The sequence below is a fragment of the Anolis carolinensis genome, chromosome 5, assembly GCF_035594765.1.
Source record: "Anolis carolinensis isolate JA03-04 chromosome 5, rAnoCar3.1.pri, whole genome shotgun sequence".
In the NCBI taxonomy this organism is placed as follows: Eukaryota; Metazoa; Chordata; class Lepidosauria; order Squamata; family Dactyloidae; genus Anolis; species Anolis carolinensis.
In genome coordinates, this window is record NC_085845.1 from 37,284,914 (window position 1) to 37,310,054 (window position 25,141).

The 25,141-nt window shown below is 37.8% G+C and overlaps 1 protein-coding gene across 1 annotated transcript; it reads left to right on the forward strand.

The window, feature by feature from the left end:
• Positions 1-1,681: 1,681 nt before the first annotated feature.
• LOC103279038 (palmitoyltransferase ZDHHC12) lies at positions 1,682-24,099 on the forward strand. Its single transcript, XM_062983643.1, has 7 exons — positions 1,682-1,834; positions 9,478-9,599; positions 10,406-10,502; positions 13,091-13,243; positions 15,204-15,376; positions 17,222-17,387; positions 19,018-24,099. The coding sequence occupies exons 1-7, from the start codon at positions 1,688-1,690 to the stop codon at positions 19,210-19,212; spliced, it is 1,053 nt and encodes a 350-aa protein (XP_062839713.1). The 5' UTR covers positions 1,682-1,687; the 3' UTR covers positions 19,213-24,099.
• Positions 24,100-25,141: the final 1,042 nt, after the last annotated feature.

The following is a 25,141-nucleotide window of genomic DNA, read 5'->3' on the forward strand; positions in this document are numbered from 1 at the left end:
TACAGTATTAATATCCCACTCTTCTCACCTCAAAGGGTTTTCAGAGCGGCTTACAGAACACATACATACAGCAAACATTCAATGTCGATTATACATTTAACAATGACAAACAACACAGACAGAGGTAAAGGCAGTTTTTCCCATCTTATTTTCGGCATCTTGGAGGCTGTGCTCAACTCCGGCCATGGCGGGGGGCGGGGTGCAGTCGCTCCATCTTCCATGCCGAGGAGCTTTCTTTTATTACCTCCCCGTTAAAAGCTGTAACTATTTATCTACTCTCATTTCTGCTTTCAGCCTGCTAAGTGGGCAGGTGAGGTGGGGCTAATGGTGGGTGGTCACCCCGACCTGGGCTCGAACTGCCAACCTTTCAATCGGCAGAGTTTTTCTGCAGCACAGCGATTTAGCCTCTTGTGCTAAGCTCGGCCCATACTGTGCTAAGCCCTGGCCCAATTAGTGTTGTTGTGTCCTTTAAAAATGTTTCTGGCTTCTGGTGATCCTTATTACAGATTGATGATAATAAATAGAAGCTCTTACTTGTGCCTGCGATCCAGAGTCACCTGCAGAACAATAACATGCCACTCAGGTTTGCAGAACAAAAATAAAGGAACTTAACTGATTCCAAGAGATAAAAAAAAACAGTAGTAGCTACAATGGTCCCTCTGATCACTTACAAAAGTTCACAGTCATAAACAGTCCTTTCTCAGTCCACAAATCTTCTCAGCAACAAACACGCCTCAAAATAGCAAGGCCTCTCTGAGTACACTCTTTATTCACCAGTCAGCACTGAAAACTTATCTAAACTGGTTCTGCAGCAGCAGAACAGAAACATTATCAGATCAATCCCCAGGTCTTTGCAGGCTCAGCCAATCAGCTTCATGCACTTCATTTTCCAATTAACACAAACACACAGTGCCTTTGCAAACCAGTGCCTTTGTAAACCATGATAATCCTAAAGTGAACCTATCATAGGCTTTAGAGGCAAGACTTGTTCAGAAGGGATCTGTCTTTACCTTCCTCTGAGACTGAGAAAATGTGATTTAACCAAAGTCATCTAATGGGGTTTCCTTTCCATGACTGAGCTGAGCTGGTCTCCAGAATCCTAGTCCAACACTCAAATAACTACAATATACACACTAGGTCCTGTAGGCTATATTTCAAAGGAAAGAACTGGCAAAACCACTTCCGAGTTTTGCTTACTTAAGAAAGTCCTCATAATACATGGGGTGGTCAGGTGAATTGAGAATACACATACTCAAATGAGTTGTTGTTGCTGCTGTTATTGTTTCCCAGTGTTCTACACAAATAGACTCCAATTCCCACTTTGTGCACAGAATCCATGCCGTCTCATGAGCTAAAGAGCCTCAGTGATACTAGCCACAGAAGCAAGTTCTTAAACTTTGGGCCCTTCCACATAGCCATATAACACAGAATATCAAAGCAGAAAATCCCAAAATATCTGCTTTGAACTGAGATATCCGAGTTCATACTGCCATATATTCCAGTTTGAAGCAGATAATGTAGGATATTATTCAGCTATGTGGAAGCAAATCTAAGAGACAACATTGCAAATAAACAACAAAATACTAACGACATATGTTCAACTCAAGAAAGCAGGATTGGAATGCTACTTTGGGATTGCACCCATGAACTGAAGCATTGGTGCCAGAGGGCGGCATGGTGCCAGCAGATGGCATCATCTGCCACCAAACAAGAGTCCTGCTCTGACGCTGCAGTTTGTCATTCTAATCTCTTGAACCTGGCAGATCTGCAAATGAAGCTACAAACTTTTCACCAGGAAACCTCATATGAAAACATTCTAGCCAGTCGGACAAGGGTGAGTAAGATCCACATCGAAGATACACAGCAAACACCTTGGGTTATAATGCTGTCTTCCTAAAGTTCCCAGTGTTAATATTATGACAGCTGAGAAATATTCAGAGGGGGGAACCCAGTTTATGGTCATGAAAAGTGACTGCCTGGTTAAAATGCTCATCTATCTTTATCTCTTCATGGATTTTGAATCTGCAAAACCAGAGTGTCAGATATAGTGTTATCTGGTTTTCAATATAGCAATAAGTGAAAGTCATGCAGAGCTGACAGCTACGAAGGAGCTATTAATAAGTATTTGATCTACTTAAATACTAAATGAAAGTATACACTTCAGCTAGCCATGTGTTTCTCTGTTAAATTAACATATTGCTCACATTCATACATTTTTCACATTCATAATTTCTGGATTTTTGGCTTTTTTTCAGTCTATGTAAAAGGTAAAGCTTCCTGACCTTCAAATGGGGACATCTCTTACAATAAGAGATATCTGCCAGTCCTATAAGGGACAAGCTTTTCAATCCTCAAATGAGAAACGTCCCTTATAATAAGAAATACCTAATAACACTCATTCGTCAGGAATCAGGGGTTTTTTTTTACTTATAATTATAATCCAAATTATAACACACTGGCAAACAGACAGGGAAAGCTTTTAATTGTGGATTAAATATTACAATTTTGTAATGTTTGCTTGTATAATTACACCTTTAAAACAAATAAATCTCAGGGTTTGCATTCTATTCTTAATTTCTATTTCTTTTTTTTAAAAGGAAGTTGGGGTATTTTTTATTGATTGAAAAGGGATAAACTTGCTTTTCTATTCATATTTTGAATTCAGACCTATGACAGTAAGCTGCAATAATGATATTTTGTTGTTTTAAGACATTATGGAAAATGAATTGTTAGTTCTGTCTGGGCCTGTTTCTCATGGGTTTACCAATACAGGCAATGTGATGTACAGTCGACCCTCTACATTTGTGAACTTGACTTTTCCGAATATGATTTACAGATTTGATTAAAATATTCTCTCTAGGAATCTCTAGGTCCTCCAGTATGAATCTGTTATTAACTTCCATCAGAAACTGACTGCAGGGATATGCTGGAGAAGCTAGAGATTCTAGGAGAGATGTTTCTCAGATTAAAAAAACAATTTTGTTATTTGTGGTTTTCCGCTTTTGCATGGGATGTGTCCTGTGCCTTTAACAACCCCAGCCAATGTGGAGGGCTGGCTATAACCTTTCCTGAATTTGGTGCTAAATTTACAAGATAATTTCTGTAATATTGGTACCTTGTAAAAGCTACTTTAGATATCTGCAGGCAGTGGCTGAACACAGACTTTGCATACAAAAGGTTCCATGTTATACTTCTCTACGTAGCATCTCCAAGTAGATATAAGAAAGGATCCTGTCTCAAACCCTGGAGTGATGGTACCAATCTGTACTAACAACACTAGGTTAGATAAACCAATGGTTTTGACCATAAATGGCAGTTATGCTGTTATCAAATAAGCAACCACAATGAGTTCCTGTATACCCAGGATTGGAGATAAAGGTACTAAGAATTTAAAAATTGTAATTTGAATGATATGCTTCATTCATGATAAACTGCCTCCTCCTTGGCAATGCTGGCATAACAAGATCTCTGTATCCCACATCAAAGAATCCATCCTGGAAAATTACTCATGAGAATGCAGTACATCAACACTGATACTAAGCACAATGTTCTACAGCGGCTAAGAATGGCAGAATGTCCCAGTGCTTTGTTTTGTCTAAACCAGTGATTCCTAACCTTTGGTCCTCCAGGTGTTTTGGACAATTTCTAATAGCTAGTAAGCTGGCTGGGATTTCTGGAAGTTGAAGTCCAAACCAACCAGAGGACCACTGATCTAAACTGTTTCGACCTTGACAACTCAAGTCCCATCTATACTGCTACATAATGCAGTTTCATAGTACAGTTTAACTGTATTGAACTGCATTATATGAGTTTATACTGCCATGTAATGCAGTTCAGTGCAGTTAAACTGCATTGTGAAGCTGCATTATATGGCAGAATAGATGGGGGTCAGATCTTCTCAAGCTATCTGATGTGGTAGATAGTCAATTTTGATTCAAATATGATTTGTATCATATCTGTGCTGAATTGCTATTGCATTCACACAGTTTCCTTGCAACTCACTGTAGATCAGTAGCCACCAATTTGTGGGGTATCATTGTGAGCACTTCTAGTATGTGTGCTATCCTCACTTAAATTGGTTTTTCACACTACTTACATAGTGGTAGTGCTATGCTTCCATTTTAACTACCCATGGCAACATTCTATGGAATGCTGAAATCTGTCAATGCCCATTTAGCATTCTCAGACAAAGAGGACTTTTATGACTTCTAAAATAGAATTTGGTGCTATAATCATGTATTGTAAATGGGCTTTCACGTCCTCTTTCAGTTCACAAATCTCTGTTTTCTGGATATGTATCAGGCTCTATCACCCCCAAACTGTCTCACAGATGTATGTCATGTTAATTTCCTGGCATCTCCAGGGTCTTTGTTTCATTTAAAAAAATAGTCTTTGCTGCTTGTTTCAGCCAACAGCTTCCATACACATCCAGCTCTTAGCAGCCACAAGTGACAGTTTAGGATATCACAGAGGAGCAGGACAAAGCAAGCCATGTGTTCACGAGCTGGAAATAAGGCAAGGAAGGAACTGGAAAGAGAAACAGCAGCCTTGGCAAGAATTTCTGAGTGACTTGTAAACATGCAGTTCAAGCGGATGTGTATCATAAAGCAGATGGCTCTTTGCATTAATAGTGAGCCATAATGTGCAAATTCAGTGTTCTCAGAAACCCTAGACCCAAGTCACCTTTCCTTTAACTTCCTCTTGACCCTTTTCTGTGGCACACTTTCTCCAGTTATCTTCTTTTCCAAACAAACTTGTGCTTCCACTTGATTCATGTCCAAAAATATTCTGGTTTTGATCTTTGTGAGCAACAAACATCCTCCTCCACACATGCGTACACACACATAGAGTTGTGTTATCTTTTCTGCTTTTCTTGGCTTTTCTAACACTTGGAACACTGTTTTGAGATTAAATACTGAGTCAGAATTCCACACATTTGGTTCCTGCTGAGACACACGGAAGTCCCGGTAGCATTCATTAGTGCTCCATAATCACTGTGGCTAAGAACGAAAGAAAGAAAGAAAGAAAGAAGCATATATGTCATCTCTTATATGTCATCTCAATTGCCACTCTTTTTAAATCACTAGACTTCCAATCAATGATGGCTGGTGGATCTGATGTCAATGAGTCTGGTGAATCCTCCCTGGTCTTTAGTCAGAAATGTAAAGGATCTGTTCAAGTTTCTAAAACTGTTTGGAAGATAGAGTTAGCACCCTGTTCATCCCTTCAAAGTCAGAATTAAATCCCAGAGCAGATTTACTACTAAGGACTTCATCAGACAGAGCTGGGGGGAAGCGGGGCGGGGGATCATCCTTTGCATGTGAAATCATCTTCTTAGCGTGGCATTTATTTATTTATTTATTTATTTATTTACAGTAGTTATATTCCGCTCTTCTCACCCCGAAAGGGACTTAGGGCGGATCACATTGTACACATATAAGGCAAACATTCAGTGCCATTCTATGATTCTATAATGCAATTTCCTGCTTCTTAGCGGGGGGTTGGACTAGATGGCCATGAGGTCTCTTCCAACTCTACTATTCTATGATTCTATAACATAGAACAGAGACAGAGACAGACGCAGAGGCAATTTAAACCTTCTCCAGCTTCCAGCTTCCTGAGGGTATGCTTGATTCCGGCCACAGGGGGAGCAGCTGTTTCATCATCCACTGCAACGGCACTTCCTCATTCCAACGGTGGCTGGATGATTTTTATGGCGTCGTAAATTAACCTCCCCACATATAAGTGGTACCTAAATTTCCTACTTGATAGATGCAACTATCTTTCGGGTTGCATAGGTCAACCACAAGCAGGGGCTATATTTTATTTTTAATTGTCGGGTTGACCTCAAACTCATGAGCTCTTTGTCAGAGAGATTTATTGCAGCTGGCTGCTAACCAGCCTGCGCCACAGCCCGGCCCCAGAATTCCATCTCTAAAGCAGGCAAAGAATTTACTTACCCTCACCACACAGGATCGCCTCCTCTCAGCTCAACCATCCACTTAGAGGAGACAGAAAACATTGTTCTTAAGACAGACACCATTTCTTACCATGGACCTTTCCCTCCCACTCCCCTTACTCTCAAGGAGACAAGAGGCATCATTCTTAAGACAGTTTTTGGGAGAGAAATGGACCATCAATGCTTGGTAGAAGACTGCCCATAGGAATGCCCAGTACTCCACGTCACTGAAGCAATTCAACACAGAATCCATCCTATGTGTTTTCCCCCACTTTCTCCCATTTCCACATGCATCAGGACTCAGAAGATGCTTTCTAACCAGCTCCAGTCCTCCCCATTTCCCTATACTTCAGAGACGGTTTGCAAATGAAGCAGCATGGGTGAGAAGCAGAGACCCCCTTGCATCATATGATGAGATCCGTGTTGCTTTGTCTATGGGTTGTTTTTATGTGTGTGGAAACCTGAGGGGGGGGGGAATCTTGCCTGTGATTAAGTCCTAATTGGCATTGCACGCATCTACCTCTACTGTTTCCTGCTGAACTGAGATTGTCTGGGTCCATGAAAGATTGAAGTGGTTTGCGTAAAGGTGTATCAGCACTATATCATTAAATCTTTTTCTTACTACTTGCTATAGTTCCATCCTGAAGAATCCTGGAAGCTGTAACATGATGAATTCCTCAGAAAGTACTGAGGGATTGCATTGCTTCTGCTGCGTGGAGGGGTATTCAGGGTGCGGGAACCTCTAGAAGAAAATTCTAAGGATCTCACAAATTTTCAGATCCTTATGAAGAAGTATAAAATTGATGGAGTCATCAGTCCAGCAAAACATCATGAGATGAACAGCCTAAATTCACGCTGGCAATGCATAAACGGGTGTCACCCTGCCTCCCTCACTGTATTGCCTTTCCCAGAGCAAGACAGAGGTTATATGTCCCTTTTCTGACTTCTGTTCAAATTCTTGCAATGGGTAGCATCGTGACATTCACACTCAAAGGTCCTGGGTGGATTACGAGTATATGGCAAGAAAGCTACAGATAGGTGACAGCCGTTCTACAATCACTGACTCCATTGAGCTACAGGAAGACCTTTCACATTGCACAATTATACCACTATGAGCCCACTGTAATTGCCATAAGTGTATCCTATAGAATCCTATGGTCTGGTTTTTGCTGAGCTCTGACTGAGAATTCAAAATGCCCTAAATTGAAAATCCTATGATTCTATAAGAATTACAGGAATCATAGCACTTAAAATGAAATTACTGTATATGTATGCTGCATAGAGTGAAAGGACCCATGCAAGGCACTCTTTCTGCTGCTGCTGCTATCTTAGTAAGCCAAGGAACAGAATGACCCAAATGCCAGGGAATGAATAGCAATAAAGATTTTCAAGTTTAAAATAGGATGATGTTCTAAAATGTAGCTCAAGTCACAGTGTTTTGCAATAATTTTAGAATATACATGCCTTGACGTACTCTTCCTTTCATGGTTATAATTATTGTTCTCTGTGCACAAAAATAATCAGTTCAGTGAGAGCTATTTGGAAAGTGCATAGAATTTTTTTTCCAGCCAAACCATCTGAAAGCAGTACAATTTCCACGACCTTTTCATGTCTATGATGGTAAGGTAAGTGCAGGAAAGAAACTATACACACACACACACACACACACACACATACACATATACAGTATGTCTAATATCCTAGAAAAGCCTTTATGACTCCACAAGTAATATTAACAGGCAAACTAGAATAAAATCCCTGTGTTTTCAAAGGGTAAAACACAGTGATTATATTTCATTATAATGGCCTTACAAGCATAAACTAAATGATCTATTAGTTACAGAGCCTAGCTGTCTTTTCAAGTGTAGGGAGAAAGGGGTGGGTGTGCTGTGACTGGAGATTAATCACTAGGAAATATTAAGAGATTATGAAGAGAGATTAAAAGATTAAAGGGAAAGCAGAAAGAAATCTAAATGTATATATTGTGCCCAGATGACAATATATAGAAGAGGGAAATAAATTATCTGGGTGCATAAATCACATGGGCTATACAAACTAAAGAGTATTAACTATACAAAATAATACTAACTGCTATTAAATAGAAATACAAGGAGTCATCATTCATTTATATGTCTGAATGGACTGTGACACATTAATGACCCATTGAGTTAAGCATTGGATATTATTATTAGCTCCCCTTCAAGTATACTTAGCAACTATATTTGAAGGGAGACACTGAGGGAGAGCCAAAGTCCCCTCCCAGCTGACCAAAGTAAGTACTTTAATGTGGGGCGGTGAGACATACAAGCCCAGCATGAAGTCAAAATCATGTTTCACATTTCTCTTGAGACAGGTAAGATGAAGAGCTCCTTTCAATGCCACTCTGATCTCTAATGCTTTCTAGTCATCAGAGTTACATCAAGGATTAGACTGCACATCTCCCCATATTGTGGGTAGCACGTGCATTGAGAACAAATTGTGACTCATGTGAATGTTGTTAGGGCAGCTCATGGTCTCAGTAGAAAGAACTCCCCCCAAAATGATGACGTGACCACCATGACCACCCAGCCATGAACTGTTCTTACAGTCCGCATCAAAATTTGCAGACCTCTGCATGTAAAAACATGGGACGAAGAACAAAAGGAACATCAAGGGATCATGTATATTATATATCATTCAATTATGTAAAATATCCATTTGGTCTATAAGCAGTAATCTCAATTGATAACTGAGCCTTGACATACCATATGTCCTTAATGAATATAATTTCTGGATAAATGAACTACATGAACTCTATACACATCTTTAATGTGTTATTAGCATGTGTTGCTGATACTTGTCCATTTGACTGAGTATACACATACAACTTTCCAACATGTGTGTTGAAACTGGCATCACATGTGTGCTCTGGTCAATAAACAAGGTGTTTTCCCACATATACTTATTAGCCATCATTTGTCTGTTTGTGTAGAAGCAGCTACTAGTAAGTTGTGCTATGGAATCCATACAACTGGATGTTGTTGCAGGGTCAGCTCTGGTTAGTCCTTAAATGGAAGGCTGCCAAAGAATGCAAGGTCCTGTAGGAAGGTCCTAGGAAGGAATTGGCAAAATTCTTTGCATAAGAAAATCTGATTAAGTTCATGGGACCACTTTAAATTGCCAGGCAACTTTAAAGCACAGGGGGAAAAAACCAGGAAGCAAAAGTAACACAATATAATGAAACATCCCGAACAAAGTAAAAAAGAGTCATTTATTTTAAGATTGTAACAGTCCAGTGCGTAAGAGGAAGGATATCTCAGAACTGCTGCTTTGAGATGAATATATATGCACAAACATATGGTATCTTAATATCATGAGGCAAATTCAAGCATTGAAAAAATGAAATCATGTTTCCAAGGTTCCCTGGCCTAAAACTATCTACTTAATGGAAATATTAAAATAATAATAATAAACTATTATTATTATTATTATTATTATTATTATTATTATATCTTCCTCTCTTTGGCTTTCTTGTTTAGAATGGAATAGTTCTAGGTTTTGAAGATGCAGATGGAACCACATCGCTATCAATCTTGCAGCAACATTATTTCAAAAATATATTTCCAGACATGCAACCAACAAGCCTGTCACTGAACTGGAGGTAAGAACAGTTCACATTCATTCATTCAAAATGTAAAAATTTCTATGGGAAATGTAGATCCACCATATTCCCAGGTTCTCAGCTTATTTTGTACAACTCAAGGACAAACTAGACCTGCCTAGGTAGGACATAACACTAGCCATTTGGTGGCAAAGAAAGAGGGGAATCTATGGGTCAAATTGGATGGGACAGTTATTATATGAATGCACTTAACAAGCAATTTTTTCAAAGATGTAAATAGCCACTGTTGCTCCAGACAGCATGTGAGGGAAAAAGTCATCTTAAATTTCCTCATTTCTCTCCTTCTCTCCCCATCATCCCATGTAAACAAGAAGGAAGTGTGACTTGGACCAAGAGTCTTTGGTTTTAAGAGCATGCATCCAAATTTCTAGTCCTGAAAAATGTAAAGCATGAGTTAAGATATGTGGAGCTCCAGAGGCTTCAGCTTCTATTAGCTCTTGCAATTCAGGCAAAGAATGATGGAAGCTGCAATCCAAAAATATCTGGAGAGTCACGGTTTCCCATTCCTGCTTCATTGGCATGCTTGAATGATTATGCACGTAACAAAAGGTGAAGAAACCAAAATGAAATCACACATATTTGAATAGTTTTGTAGCAAGAAGCAGCTTTTTTTTTGATAAATGCAGATTGCTGGATTTTAATTTTATTTTGTCTAAAAATTATGGTCCTTTTCCATGGCCTTTTGCTAAAACAGAAATTGTGTTTCATTACTATAGTTTTGCATATTGGGACACTTTGGCCTGTTGTCCTTGTTTTTTTTAATCCTGTTTTGTTTTATTTTTCAGAACATGGATGTTTAACGCTCATGGTGAATCAAAGACGGCTATCCTTTTCTTTTACGGCTGTACGCTGCTCTGGGGTTACCCAACCTATCTCTTTTGGGTAAGACCTTATTTAAGAACACAGAGAAATATAAATTACTATAGATGTAGTCCAGAGCTACCCATACATTTGTAGAGAGAAAAAGACATGAACTATACCATTAAACCCTGATCCTTATAGAATGACTAAAAAACAAAGTCCATTGGTTTCTGTAAAACTGCACTAAAGTAACATCACTTGGCTAGGAAGTTATTGTTTTGAGTATTATAATCATACAGCTGAATCAATTCTGAATAATAATATACAAAATGATTATTTCAGGCCAGTCTATATCAAGTGTTTCTTGGCCAGCATCCCAGATTATAGGCAATTTCTCTTGCTTTCTAGAGAAGAAAGGGGTATCGGAAAAGAAATCTTGAGAGGGTTTGATCTCTACTCACTCAGTAGTTTCACTCAGTGAAATGTAACCAATCTCACTTAATAGTACTGTATTTTTTAGCATGACATCAGAGGGTTGCGTTTCATCAATAGCATATAATTAAGTTAAGAGACAGTCATCTTCTAAAAGCTTCTTTTAGTCATGGTCAAACATCACACATGCTTAAATTCCAGTTAACTGAGAGTCTAGTGTAGATAGATAGACAGACAGACAGACAGGAGTTGTTATAAGAATATATTGACACAGTTTACATTATTGAATTTCATTGTATTTTGTAGTAGGATCAAAAGGAACCACTTTTACATCTTTACCGTTTTGATATATATTTTAATTTCTTTAGTACAGTCAGACCTCATATTTGCTGAGCTTAGGGACACGAGATCCCCACAAAAGTGAAAATCCAGAAAATAATACAATTGCTATTATTTTCCATAAGACAACATCACTCTAGGAATATCTAGTTTCTCCAGCTGGATGTTAATCATATAGTCGCAATGAAGGATCTATGGATTCCTAGAGATTTTAATCAACTCCATGAATGATCAAATTTGCTAAAGTCAAATTTGCAAATGTGGAGGGCCAACTGTAGTCCCATTTCTCACAAAACCCCAAATTTAAAAATCTTTGCCAATGAAAAAATGAGAAGTTGCCACAGAAACAGAAATGCATTACTAATCTTGTGTTTATTTTCCTTTATTCTAGTTACCTTGTCCCTCTCCATAGCCTCTTGGTTCAATTGTTTTCCTAAGTTATATTTCTAATCCTTTCTCTTAAAATTCTCCACCTTTCTGCCCACAAACAATAGCCTGATTAGTCTTACTTCATCACATGTCACTCAATGTGGTGGTGCTTTTGCTGCTTTGATCGGATATGACAACTACAGGTCAATACACATATCAATATAGCAACATTATGAAAGCTACTTCCTTTTCATTCGATACCTTGCTGTTCCAGTACTATATGTAGAAAGGGATCATGAAAGGGAGACTGAATTATGTAACTACTGGAAGTACTGATGCAGAAGGAATTCTATAAATTGCCATGCCCACATGGCTCTTTCATAAAGATATTGCTAGGAAAGTTATGCTGATGCAGTTCACAGCCACTTCAACTTACTTCAAAAATAGTATATTATTAAATCCTTGTTTTGAAGGTGGTTGTTCAATGTCTACATGAAGCAATAGATATAACATTTGTTTTTATGTGTGGACTCAACGTTAATAATTGGCAAAGGTGGGCAACTTTTTTAGATATTGTAGACCAGCTCTGAGTCCCAGATTGCTGCTTTTGCTTCCTATCACTAGTTTTGTCAAGAGAAGGAAACTGGGAAGGAATGAGTCCCAAGCCAATTGGCCCACCCAGTTCTACTTTCTTAAGTCTTACATATTAAACCAGCTGCTCAGTAATGAACACGCTAGGCCATCTGTTTGTGTGTCTGTCTGTCATGTGTCGAGTGTTACTACACACACACACACTTTGGCATTTTTTGCAGCTTCTAGAGCAGGCATGGGCAAACCTTTTTGCCTTGGGGCTGCATTGTGGAGCCGACTGAGAAGGCCGGACTGGGCCAGGCGGGAGGGGACCATTCACACACTCGACGGGGAGAGCCTGTGAGGGGTAGGACCCCAGAGAGGGCAGAGGCAGGAGGGGACAGAGCAGGGCCTGGGTCATCCTCAGGTTGTTCTCCCAGCATAAGGACAGGTCTGTTTGCCACATCCTTATGCCAGGAGGAAGGCAGGACATGTGGTGACTGCCCCAATCCTCCTCCCCCAATCCTCAGACAATACAGGTGGTGACTGAGAGTGCTCAGGAGGACTCTTAAACACCACATGTCTTCCTTGAGTTGTCCTCCTGGCATAATGATGGGGCCACTCATCCTTATTCTGGGTAGGAGGGTGAGATACACAGTAGCTAAGAGCGCTTCAGAGGGCTCTCGGTTGCTACGTGCCTTCCTCACCCATCTTTTTGGCATAAGGACCACCGTGTCATTCTGCCAAGAGGACAGGACCTTAGGAGGACCTAAGGTAAGTGCTCGGGGGGTTGCATCCTTCCCCCGGACCTTAGTTTGCCCATGCCTGTCCTAGAGGATCTCAAGGTTAGAAATATGGCCCATGGAGTTGCCCACACCATTCTAGATCGAGCATCAGATTATGTCTTTTACCTGTCTTCTGCATCAAAATGATGACATTGATATATTTTCATTGCACAGATCATACCATTATCATTTAATACATTGTGGTATATTCATGTGACCTTCCTCCTCGGCAATGCACTGATGTGGTTTTTCTTCTTAAGAGCTTCAATAATGAGTCCAGGTTTCCTCCCTCGAGACACAGATGAATATTACATGGTCATGAGACAGGTACATTTCTTATACATTTGATCCCACTTGTTCATCCTCTTTTGCATGAAACCCATTCCTTTGTAACGTCCACACACAGAATTGAATTAGTTTTGCTTAACTTAATATAATAAAATTAAATCAAAATCGTATGTATTATAATGGACACAGCTAGCAAAAAAGATGATCTGGGAGCTAAACAATCAGGAAAAGGAGAATCTAGAACCTGGCAATACTGTGTACACTTACCTTTGGGTAATCCAATTCATCTCAATGAAATATGTTCCTGATCACACATGTATAACGATATATACTATAATACTGGGTGATTGACTTTTTTAAATGTGTCTAAGCAGTCTTGACTAAAAACTACTAAAGAGCATAGCAATTTTATGTTATTTTGGGCGGAAATATCATGGTCCAGAACAGGAGAATGCACCAGCCACAAGAGCTAGTTTGGACCATAGTCTGGCAATTTGGAAATCTGGATTCCAAAAAGAAACTAAATTTCACTTTAAAAATCCAAATCTTTATATCTCACACTAACAACAATAGGAAAAATATGACATGATTTTTCTAGTTTTAAGAACTTAATGAAATGTGGAGTTGGGAACTTTGCAAATAGATTGTGGGCTCTTTGTACCATTCATCAATAAACATTATTTTTTTTAAAAGATAGAACTGCTAATATCTTTTTATTATTATTTCTTGCCAAAATTCAGTAAAATTTGCTACTATAGTTCCACCATCTGACAAGAATTAGCCTGCCCAGATCAAGACGAATAAGTGTAGAAAGTTGTGTGCAAAAACAACCTTTGTATTTTGTAGATTTCTTTAAAAGGGAGGCGATTTTCCCTCAACTACTCTTGTTGCTGTCACTGTTACTGTGCTGTGAGAGTGACATACAGAATACATGCGGCTGTGTGTACGAAACCAAGAAAAAATGGAATAGGCACTGAGTTTTGCTGAAAGGAAAAAATTGTTCTTCTTACATCCCTCCCCTTTGTAGGTTTTGGGTTGGGTTGTTTGGGTTTTTAAATAACTTTTATTATTAGCTTTCATATAAAAATAAAATGTTTGAAAGAAAGGAAAAAAAAAGAAAAGAGAGAGTAGAAAGATATAGAAAAAAACAAAGAAAAAAGGTATTGTCTTCTAACTTTTTTCAACAGTTATGCATATTGTTGTTATATGCCTGCCTATATATACTATAATATATTGATACCTCTCTTTCCAAAACCACATTGTACACGTTTCCTGGTAATCCAAACCTAATTATTGCCAAAACCAAACATTATCAAGTAATGTTCTTATTTCTGCAAAAATTGTGAAACATTTTCAAACCTTTTTAAGCGTCTCAAACTGTTTTTCTCAAATTAAAATCTATTATTTACTCATTTCAGCTAAATCAGTCAATTTCAACAGCCATTCCCCCTTGGTATGCAATATTAAATTCTTCCATCTTTGTGCATATAGCAATCTTGCTGCTGCGGTCATATGTTAAATTAATGTCTCATAACTCTTTTCCAACTGTTCATCAATAAGTCCCCAAAAGGAAATGTTCTGGTTTTAATTTTACATTATCTTTAAGATTATTTGCTTCTGGGTTGTTTTGTTTTTGAAATAGCAATTCGTATGAATGCCAAGTGTGTTAGAAATCATAGGAAACATACCTAATAATTTTCATAAGGGTCAGTAGAGAGAATAGGGAGGTAGCCATATCTTGTGCTCTGATCAGTTCGCACAAGCAGATTCAGTGTTTTTATTCTTCCAGTTTTGGAAATAGCAGTTTATTGTTCTTCCTGTGGCATTTGCCATGCATAATGTAAGTTCATCTTCAGATATTACAGTGGAAGCAAGAACAGCAGGGTTTTCAGAACTGACGCTGCTTTCCAGAGACAAAGTGCATAAAGAAAAACATCACATCAATTCTGTCCAGTTCAGTCATTAATTTTGTATTCTGTCCTGGATATTATTTTTTAAGGTGGATTCTCTTAATTGTTGGGAAGAGGGCAAAGTCTTGTTGAGCAGACTGTGTCATAGATGCCATCTTGTGAAGCCTCTCCGAGCAAAACATTGTCATATTGTCAACCGCTGTGTGGCTGGCTTTGATCATTACTGCCCTTTTATCTACAACAATGTGGGATACAGGAACAGGTACAATATGGTGCTGTGTTTATACCATATAAAAACTTCTTTGTCTTACTTACTAATCCTTAGTCATTTATTCATGGCTAAAGTATGATGACATTATTATTAAAAGACAGTACTCATAAATTTTATAAATCAAATATATCAGAGTGTCTTAAACTACTGTATCAATAAACAAAATGATAGTAGAAGAAACATATCAACTGTCAAATCATATATTCAGAAGTTGGGATTTTGTTTCTGCCTTTTCTGGAGTAGGTGGTAATATATCAGTTTACGCCGTTTACAACTGTATCATTATGTTTGCAGTATCAATATGCTGCTGTGGATTTTGTGGTGCACCACAAAATCCACAGCAGCATATTGATACTGCAAACATAATACCTGAAGCAGAGCCATCAATAAAGAAATAATAAAACATTTGCCGCTTACCAGAAGAAGGGTTACCGAAACTGGGATAAAACCCAGGAACCAGTTGTAAACGGCGTAAACGGATATATTACCACCTACTCCAGGCAATAACCAGCTACTCAGGATCTACATCAATATTGACTCTGTCTCCTTGGCTTTACTGTTGTTTCAAAACCTGTGGAGTCCTGAGGAATCCTTCCAGAACTGCAGAGACTCTGAACCAGCTTGCCTTTAAGCCAATCTAATCCTTTTAGGACTGCAGAGACTTATATCATTTTGTTTGATTTATAATACTGAGTTAGATACTTTTGGGTTATATACCAAAGGACTGAGCATTAATTCTGTGAATGTAATATGTATATGATGCTCTAATATACATATTGTGTACTACTTATGTTTTGAACCATTATTGTGTTTTGTATAGCTCATTACGTTGTTTAGAATAGACATCTGTGTTTATCCAATAGTATAAATTGATGCATCATCTGGATTTACAAAAGGATGTCTAATAGTAGTAGTAGTAGTAGTAGTAGCAATGGGATATTGCCTTTTGTGAGCTGCGCTCTTGTTCTTATGTATCCTGCTCCCGTGGGCCCTGTCCCTACATGATGTTGGGCCTTTCCATGCAGCAAACTATTTAAAGAACTTGACGATGGCCAAATACCATTGCCTTTTTTCCAAAGCAAGTTGTAATGTGCTCCTGTCTGATCTGCTCCATGAGAGATTTGCAAGTACCCCATATAATAAAATACTCTGCCCATGCAAGATAGCAGGGAATAGTAATAATAATAAATGTATATCTTACCTACCTCTCCTTGTGGCTCAAAGCAGGTTAAAACATAGCTAAAACAAATAAACATCATAAACATTATATAAAATACAGTAGAGTCTCACTTATCCAACATTCGCTTATCCAACATTCTGGATTATTCAACGCAGTCAGCCATTTAGTAGTCAATGCATTTTTGTAGTCAATGTTTTCAATACATTGTGATGTTTTGGTGCTAAATTCATAAATACAGTAATTACTACATAGCATTACTGCCTATTGAACTACTTTTTCTGTCAAGTTTGTTGTTAAACATGATCCTTTGGTGCTTAATTTGTAAAATCATAACCTAATTTGATGTTTAATAGGCTTTTCCTTAATCCCTCCTTATTATCCAACATATTCGCTTATCCAACATTCTGCCAGCCCGTTTACGTTGGATAAGTGAGACTCTACTGTACACATATTGAAGCATATTTCTACAAATACTCATAAATATATTAAAATACACAGAACAAAGATTAAAATATAGTGAACTCAAGATGCAAGTTTAAAATTCATGATTAAAACTGACTGAGTAGTCAATGTTGACTCATCTCCATAAAGGCTATAATGTCATCCGTTTATATCTTGTAAGAACCTTTCTTAGTTTTCGTTTTATTTTATTCTAGGCCATATTTTGTAGGTTTCCTCGCTACTATGTGCCTGAACTCTCTATCTGGGATAAATCTGTGCTGGAACTGGTTTCATGTCATGGGACGTAGCATTTTCATTGGGACTGGATTTCTCTTTCTTTGCATCATTGCAGTGATTTCAGCAATCATGACATCAATGTGTGTAAGTGAATTTTGTAAGTTGAAATTAAAAGACATTTTAATTACTATTATTTTGAATTCTGTTATGCCCTCTTGTGGAGATATGTAAAGATGCAGAGAAGAAATTGCTTAGTTTGAAATGCAGACAACATTTGCACATACCATTATGGGTGTCTTTACATGGCATTTTTATATATGGCCAATAAACTTGACTATTTATAATGAATTAAATGTTTAAAATTCACATTCACTCACTTCACTGGCTTTGTCATGAAAACAAGGGTCTTTCCTTTTTATCAGTAACACAGGATATTAAAAGGTGGTACCAGGAGCTGAATTTAGATAGAAACACTAATGCCCTCTACTGTTTCTTTCCTGGAAATCGTAACATTAAATATTGATTACTCAGTGGGATTTTAGTGCATTTCTAATGACTGCTTGAAGTGAGATATTAAATACCGCCAAGAGTACAAATACAAACCATAAAACATATAAAGCCACGGGAGACTGTACTGGAAACACAATTCAGTTGCACAGTTGTTTTACTGTAAAGTGATATGGACTTTTAATGCACTACAGAAATAAACAACAACAAAAAGGCCTTCTGCAGGGAATCTCCAGAAGATGTTGAAAATCTGAATCTCTTCTTGGAAAGATTTCATGATATGTGCATTCTCATATATGGAGGTATAATCATTCAAACAATGGAATTCACAATAATAATAATAATAATCATCATCATCATCATCATCATCATCATCTTTATTTATACCCCGCCCCCTCTCCACAAGGACTAGGGTGACTCAGAACAGAATCAAGTCACGTTAGATACATAAGCAGAAACCAAAAAGACAAGATATCATATATAGAAATATGATGCATTATTTAAATGGGGAATGATCCTCGTGAATCCCAATGTTACAGAATCATGCTTCCTCAGGGAAGTGTAAAAAATTAGGAAAGTACTGGAAAAGTTAAGTTTTTTTGGATTGGAATCCTATTGGCATCTTATTCATAAATTCCCTTAGAGAAATGCAACATCCACATTTAGTTCAATGTCATGGAAACAAAGCTGCATATATGCATACAGTATGTAGATACAGATTCCTAGCCAATTTGTATCCATCTATCTTTTTGATATTGGCAGTAGTTCATACTCAGTTGTGCATTCAGTTGTGCATTTGCTTATATATATTTTCCCTGCCATTGATACATGATTTCAAAACAGCAATATAGGACAGTCAAAATTCATGGTGTCTGCATTCATAAAGTATAGGATATACACATCTCTGTTTTTATGAAAGCCCCACATTAAAAATGCAAGATTTTTGGCATTCTAGTCAGTCTATATAAATAGTATAGCTTTCCATCCTTCAAAAAAGAAACATCTCTTATAATAAGGGACATCAGCCACTCTGATCAGGGACAAACTCTTCAGACCTCAAATAAGGGTCATCTGTCGTCAAAAGAAACACCTACTGAGGTCTCACAGTATCTGTACATACAAAAAATTCATCATTTCACAGTTTAGCTGGTTGGCATGTCGCCTCATTGATCTTATTTGGTGTAACATGGCTTGTGATAATGCTCAGAGTAGCAGTGCAAATCACTTTGAAACCCTGAAAGTTAATACACCTATTTTACTTATAAAGGTTTACATGGCTGCAGTCAACTTAACTACCACAGAATGTCTGAAACCTGCTAAATGTACTTATCTTCTGAACCATCAAGGAAAATTCTTCAATCCGTTTGATAGAGGAATTATACTAAACATCATGGAATTCTTCAATGTCATCAAGCCTCTAACTGAGAATGGACCAAAAAGAGCACAGATGACATCAGTCTGAAAACAAAAGATTTGTCTGCTATACCAGGACATTCGGATCTGTCTCACTTGATCCTTTAGTAATGAAACTGTTGGCATTTGGTGTGGGCCACTTTGGAGGATACCCTGTCTCCAGTATGTATGTATGTATGTATGTATGTATGTATGTATTTATTTACATCATTTATATCCGGCCTTTCTCACCCGAAGGGACTCAAGGCAGCTTACAGACCTGGCAGTAATCCTCATATCTGGAGAAAAATGATTAGAGATGGTATGTATCTCAAAACTAGTTGCTAGGGTAAATGATGAGCATTGTTTTTCATTGTTAATTGCCATCAAGACGGATTTGATGTATGGTGACCCTGTGAATGAGAAACTCACAAGTCACCCTGTTATAAGAGCTTTCAAATTCAGGGCTGCAGCGTTTTTGATTGAACCTATCCATCTGTAAAGATGTTTTTCTTTTCCTACCGCCTTCTGGGGCCCCATCTACACTGCCATATAATCTGGATTCTGAATCCAGATTATCTGCTTTGAACTGGATTATATGAAAGTGTAGACTCATATCATCCAGTTCAAAGCAAATAATCTGGATTCAGAAACCAGATTATATGGCTGTGTAGACCCAGCCTACCACTCATATCCTGCTGGTGAGCTCCAGGCACAAATCTGTTTTGATTCTGTTGGAGCAAAACATTGGACTAGATCAGTGGTTCTCAACCTGTGGGTCCCCAGATGCTTTGGCCTTCAACTCCCAGAAATCTTAACAGCTGGTAAACTGGCTGAGATTTCTGGGAGTTGTAGGCCACTACACCTGGGGACCCACAGGTTGAGAACCACTAGACTAGATAGTTTTTTCATCTGATCCAACACTACCATTCTTATTTTCCTATCTTGTGACTTTATAACTATAATGCTTACATTCTTGTGATTCTAATGTGCCCCATTGCTTAATGAAAACTTTTCCATATGCATGGAACAGGACAGACCCTGCAACGTGTCTCAATAGTTAAATATATGGATGAAAGACACTGGGACTTTTCTGCACTTCTCCCTGCCAATAAATAAATCATTTAAATGATTTATTTTTAAAATGTCATCTTTCAGGCATGGATGTTGCACAGCTGACAAACTAGTCATAATTGAAAACAATGATTCTCCTACGGCAATTGCAGCCATCTGCCCTTCGGGAGGAAAACCCCTACACAATACATAGTTAGAATTAGTGAAGCAACACGCAGATGCCAGCAATAAGAAAACCATTATGAAGTTAATTAGCCAGCACACAAACCACAAACTCACAAACATAAGATTTGTTTATACTGCATAATTTGAATTGGATTTATTTCTTTGTGTTCTTCATTTGCAGTTGTGAAAAAAGAGTAGTACATGTTGTGCATCCCTTATCCAGAACTGCAAAATCCAAAATAGTTCTAAATAAAAATTGTCTACATGGGTAGCTGAGACGGTGGCACCTTTTCTTTCTAATGGTACAATGTACACACATGTTGCATCATGCACAAAATTATGAAAACATTGTATACATTTATCTTCAGGCTATGTATATAAGGTATATATGAAACATACATGAATTTCATGCTTAGACTTAGGTCCTATGTCCAAGATCTATTTTCCTCTTCAAAAATAATTACTGATTAAGAGCAATTCAAATAGATATTCCAATTGTATTGTACAATATGCAATTTATTTCTAAAGTCTAGATAAGATACCCTTAATATTTTAAAAAGAAAATATTAGTGTTCAACACTAGGTGGCAATGGCTTACCTTTAAAAATATAATGTTGTTTTGAAAATGCCACATTATTGCATTTGAATGTAAGAATTCATTATAAAATAAATGAGTGATTTTCTTTTTTTATGTAGTAATGATTTTACAGTCAACTTTGATTAGAAATGTGTGATCTTATGCCAACTCATTAAAGTCATACATCTTGTTCCTCTAGCCTGAAAATAATTGCACTGAACTGAAGTGATTGTACCTGTGTCGAGGCCTGTTGCCCAACAGCACAATTGTATGAATATTTACTCAAAAGTAACTTCAGTGGGTGGTTGGTTACTTTCCAATAGGCTTGCATAGAATTTCCACTGTTTGGTGCAGCAGTACATCTTTTGAAATGTAATGAGTTGAGTGTACTCTGTCAATTGTATATAGCAGTGGTTCTCAACTTTCCTAATGCTGTGACCCCTTAATACAGTTCCTCATGTTGTGGTAACCCCCCGCCATAAAATTATTTTCGTTGCTACTTCATAACTGTCATTTTGCTACTGTTATGAATCGTAATGTAAATATCTAATATGCAGGGTGTATTTTCATTCACTCATTGATTTTGTCATATGGAAGTTGTAGTTGCTGGAATTTATAGTTCACCTACAATCAAAGAGCTTTCTGAACTCCACCAACGATGCAATTCAACCAAACTTGGCACACAGAACTCCCATGACCAAAAGGAAGTACTGGAAGGGTTTGGTGGGCATTGGCCTTGAGTTTAGGAGTTGTAGTTCACCTACATCCTGAGAGCACTGTGGACTCAACTAATAATGAATCTGGACCAAACTTGGCATAAAAACTCAATATGCCCCAATTTGAACACTGATGGAGATTGGGGAAAATAGGACTTGATATCTGGAAATTGTAGTTGCTGGGATTTACAGTTCACCTACAATATAAGAACCCCTTGAACCCCACCAACGATAAAATTGGGCCAAACTTCCCACATGGAACCCCCATGTCCAACAGAAAATACTGGTGTTTGGTGACCCCTCTGAACCCGCCTCACAACTCCTCCTCCATAGGTCCAGACCTCTAGTTTGAGAAATACTAGTATATAGAATAATATTATAATACAGAACTGAAACCTTAATCATTTTGTGGATCCTTCAAAAAAGCAAACAGAGACAGTAAAATCTCACTTGCTTTGCCTATGCTATGTAAATAGAGACTTTCACATGCAGATCTTTCCTAAAGGATGCACCAATGAAGAGTCAGAACAAAATGGTCTCGACTGAGAAAGAGAAATTATAACAAAGATATCAATAACCTGGAAAATATGTGTCAAGGAACATGTATAGACAGTATTAAAACATCTTGGCTCTATAGTCTAAGCTAGAAAAGAAAAGGATGGCTGTTGGGCCAGGACCAACATTTTCTCCTTTAAATAAGTTGCAGCCTCGTCCCTTACAGTGTTTTAACATAATCATAGAATAATAAATCATAGAATCATAAAACAGTAGAGTTGGAAGGAACCACTTGGGCCACCCAGTCCAACCCCCTGACATGCAGGAAAAGCACAACCAAAGCACTCCTGACAAATGGCCATCCAGCCTCTGTTTAAAAGCCTCCAAGGAAGGAGCTTCCACCACACTCCGAGGCAGAGAGTTCCACCACTGAAAAGTTCTTACAGTCAGGAAGTTCTTCCTAATGTTCAGATGGAATCTCCTTTTTTATAATTTGAACCTCTTGCTCCAAGTCCCCAAAAACTCTGTTTTCCAAACAAGAGTAGATTTCCAGTCATTTCCAGTTTTTCTTCTTTACTTGTGTCTCCATTTTGTTTCATTTTGGCAGTATGTGTGTGGTCCAAGGATATCCAAGGAGATGGCATAGACCAAGAAGGTTGCCCATCCCTTACGTTTCCTATCTCATTTGTCAAAGGCATTCAGGACTAGGATTCGGATTTGGATCAAAAGTGCACAAGAGAAGTCCACAGAGTTATGAAATTGATTGGCGCAATTTATGAGTCATCATTAGGAAACTGTTGGCCCAGACTCCCTCCACATCTCATAGATGAACATGAACATGCTTGTTGTCATTGAGAAAACATGTTTGCTGGAACATGTTAACCTGCCATCCTCTTTTGTGATATAGGAACATCTACTATTCTTTCATATTCTCTCTGTCTCTGGCACTTAATGCCCAGAAAAAACATTAAATTCATTAACTAAAGTACAGGCAGACCCCAAGTTACAAACAAGATAGGGTTCTGTAGGTTTGTTCTTACATCAAAACAGGTGCAATTTTTAAGTGTGACTTAAGTGTGACTTTGTACCTTTGGGCAGCATAGGGAAGAGTTAATACCCCTGTGGTATTTGATTTTCTTCTATGCCCCGTTCAGAAGATGTCTCCTCGCTTTCTGTCTTCGTGATAACTGGATTTTGAAAAAGTTGGCTTGTTGTGGAAACAAAGATTGGCAAGAAAGCTTGAATGAAGACCCCTTTGACAACTCTTTCAGGGGGTAATTTCCCTTCCAAAGGGCAGATTTCTCTCACTTCCTGTTGTCTCGTCCTTTCCTAAAGGTGAGTCCTTTTTAAGTTGGATGTTTGTAATCTGCCTTTATACTTGTTGCCTTACCAATGGACGAGCTATTCTGTTTAGATGGAAATATTTAGGATTTAACTTACACCAAAATGTAAGTTCCACTAGGAGGAAAGATTCTTTTTCATTCTGCTTACTTACTGGATCTTTGATTGTTCCTCAGGATACTTCAAACATGGATCACTGAAACTACATATTGGAATTTGTGCAACCATCAAATAAATCTAACAGCAAGAATTCAATTTTAAGCCCAACACTTAACCTCTAACCTAGTGCATTTCATTATCTCCCTAAGTTTTGAGATGTTTTGTTATATCCGTACAGAAATACAATAAAATAGCAGTCCTTGACTAATCTTATGACTAAATGACCCTAAACTTACATTTCCAATGCTTAGCAACAACAACGACAACAAACATTGCCAATGTCAAAGGTGAGAAGAATTAAAAGAAATATGTGTGAGGCTTAGTTTTCTCTTGCTGGAAGGGAGTTTCTTTTTAACTCCAAGAACTTTTTTCTGCAGGTGGGGATAAATAAACAAATAAATGAAAGAAAATGCATTCTTTTTTCAATATGTACTCTGTGTTATTGTGGTTTTTTATATTCTGTATTTTATAAACTATATATATATATATATATATATATATATATATACACACACACACACACACACACACACACACACACACACAGTAGAGTCTCACTTATCCAACACTCGCTTATCCAACGTTCTGGATTATCCAACGCATTTTTGTAGTCAATGTTTTCAATACATCGTGATATTTTGGTGCTAAATTCATAAATACAGTAATTACTACATAGCATTACTGTGTATTGAACTCCTTTTTCTGTCAAATTTGTTGTATGACATGATGTTTTGGTGCTTAATTTGTAAAATCATAACCTAATTTAATGTTTAATAGGGTTTTCCTTAATCTCTCCTTATTATCCAACATATTCGCTTATCCAACATTCTGCCAGCCCGTTTACGTTGGATAAGCGAGACTCTACTGTGTATATATATATATATATATATATATATATATATACACACACACACACACACATACACACACACACACATATACATATTGGTGTGTAAGATAGTGACTTTGAGTGGGTGGGGAATCAGTTGGCACCACATATATTTAAGCATAAAACTTGTATTGTGTTTCTCATGTCTTTGTACATTTTAAACATTACTCATCAAGATTTATTATTTATTATTTATTGCATTTATATACTGCTTTTCTTACCCCTGGGGGGACTCAAAGCGGTTCACAACATAATCAATGGCAAAATTCAATGCCTCACAAATACAAACATCAACTATCAAATCAACAACATATGACAATAAAATAAAGCCATTAAAACTACTAAACCTTGACAGCAATCACAGACACAACATAAAACATAACATAAAACATTTAGGCCTCCAACAATTCCGGCAGTCTTTCGATATTCCTTTCATTTGCCAAACGCCTGCTTGAATAACCAGGTCTTGAGTTGTTTCCTAAACACTAGGAGAGAGGGGGCCAATCAGATCTCACTGGAGAGGGATCTCCACAGCCGAGGGGCCACCACTAAGAAGGCCCTGTCTCTCGTCCCCACCAATCGC

What these genes read in the sequence shown, in the direction of transcription:
- LOC103279038 (XM_062983643.1), top strand. Translation starts at nt 1,688, where the DNA reads ATGGCATCATCTGCCACCAAACAAGAGTCCTGCTCTGACGCTGCAGTT. An exon ending in ACCCAACCTATCTCTTTTGG is followed by an intron (nt 10,503 to 13,090) that starts GTAAGACCTTAT and finishes TTCATTGCACAG; the next exon opens with ATCATACCATTATCATTTAA. An exon ending in AATGTGGGATACAGGAACAG is followed by an intron (nt 15,377 to 17,221) that starts GTACAATATGGT and finishes ATTTTATTCTAG; the next exon opens with GCCATATTTTGTAGGTTTCC.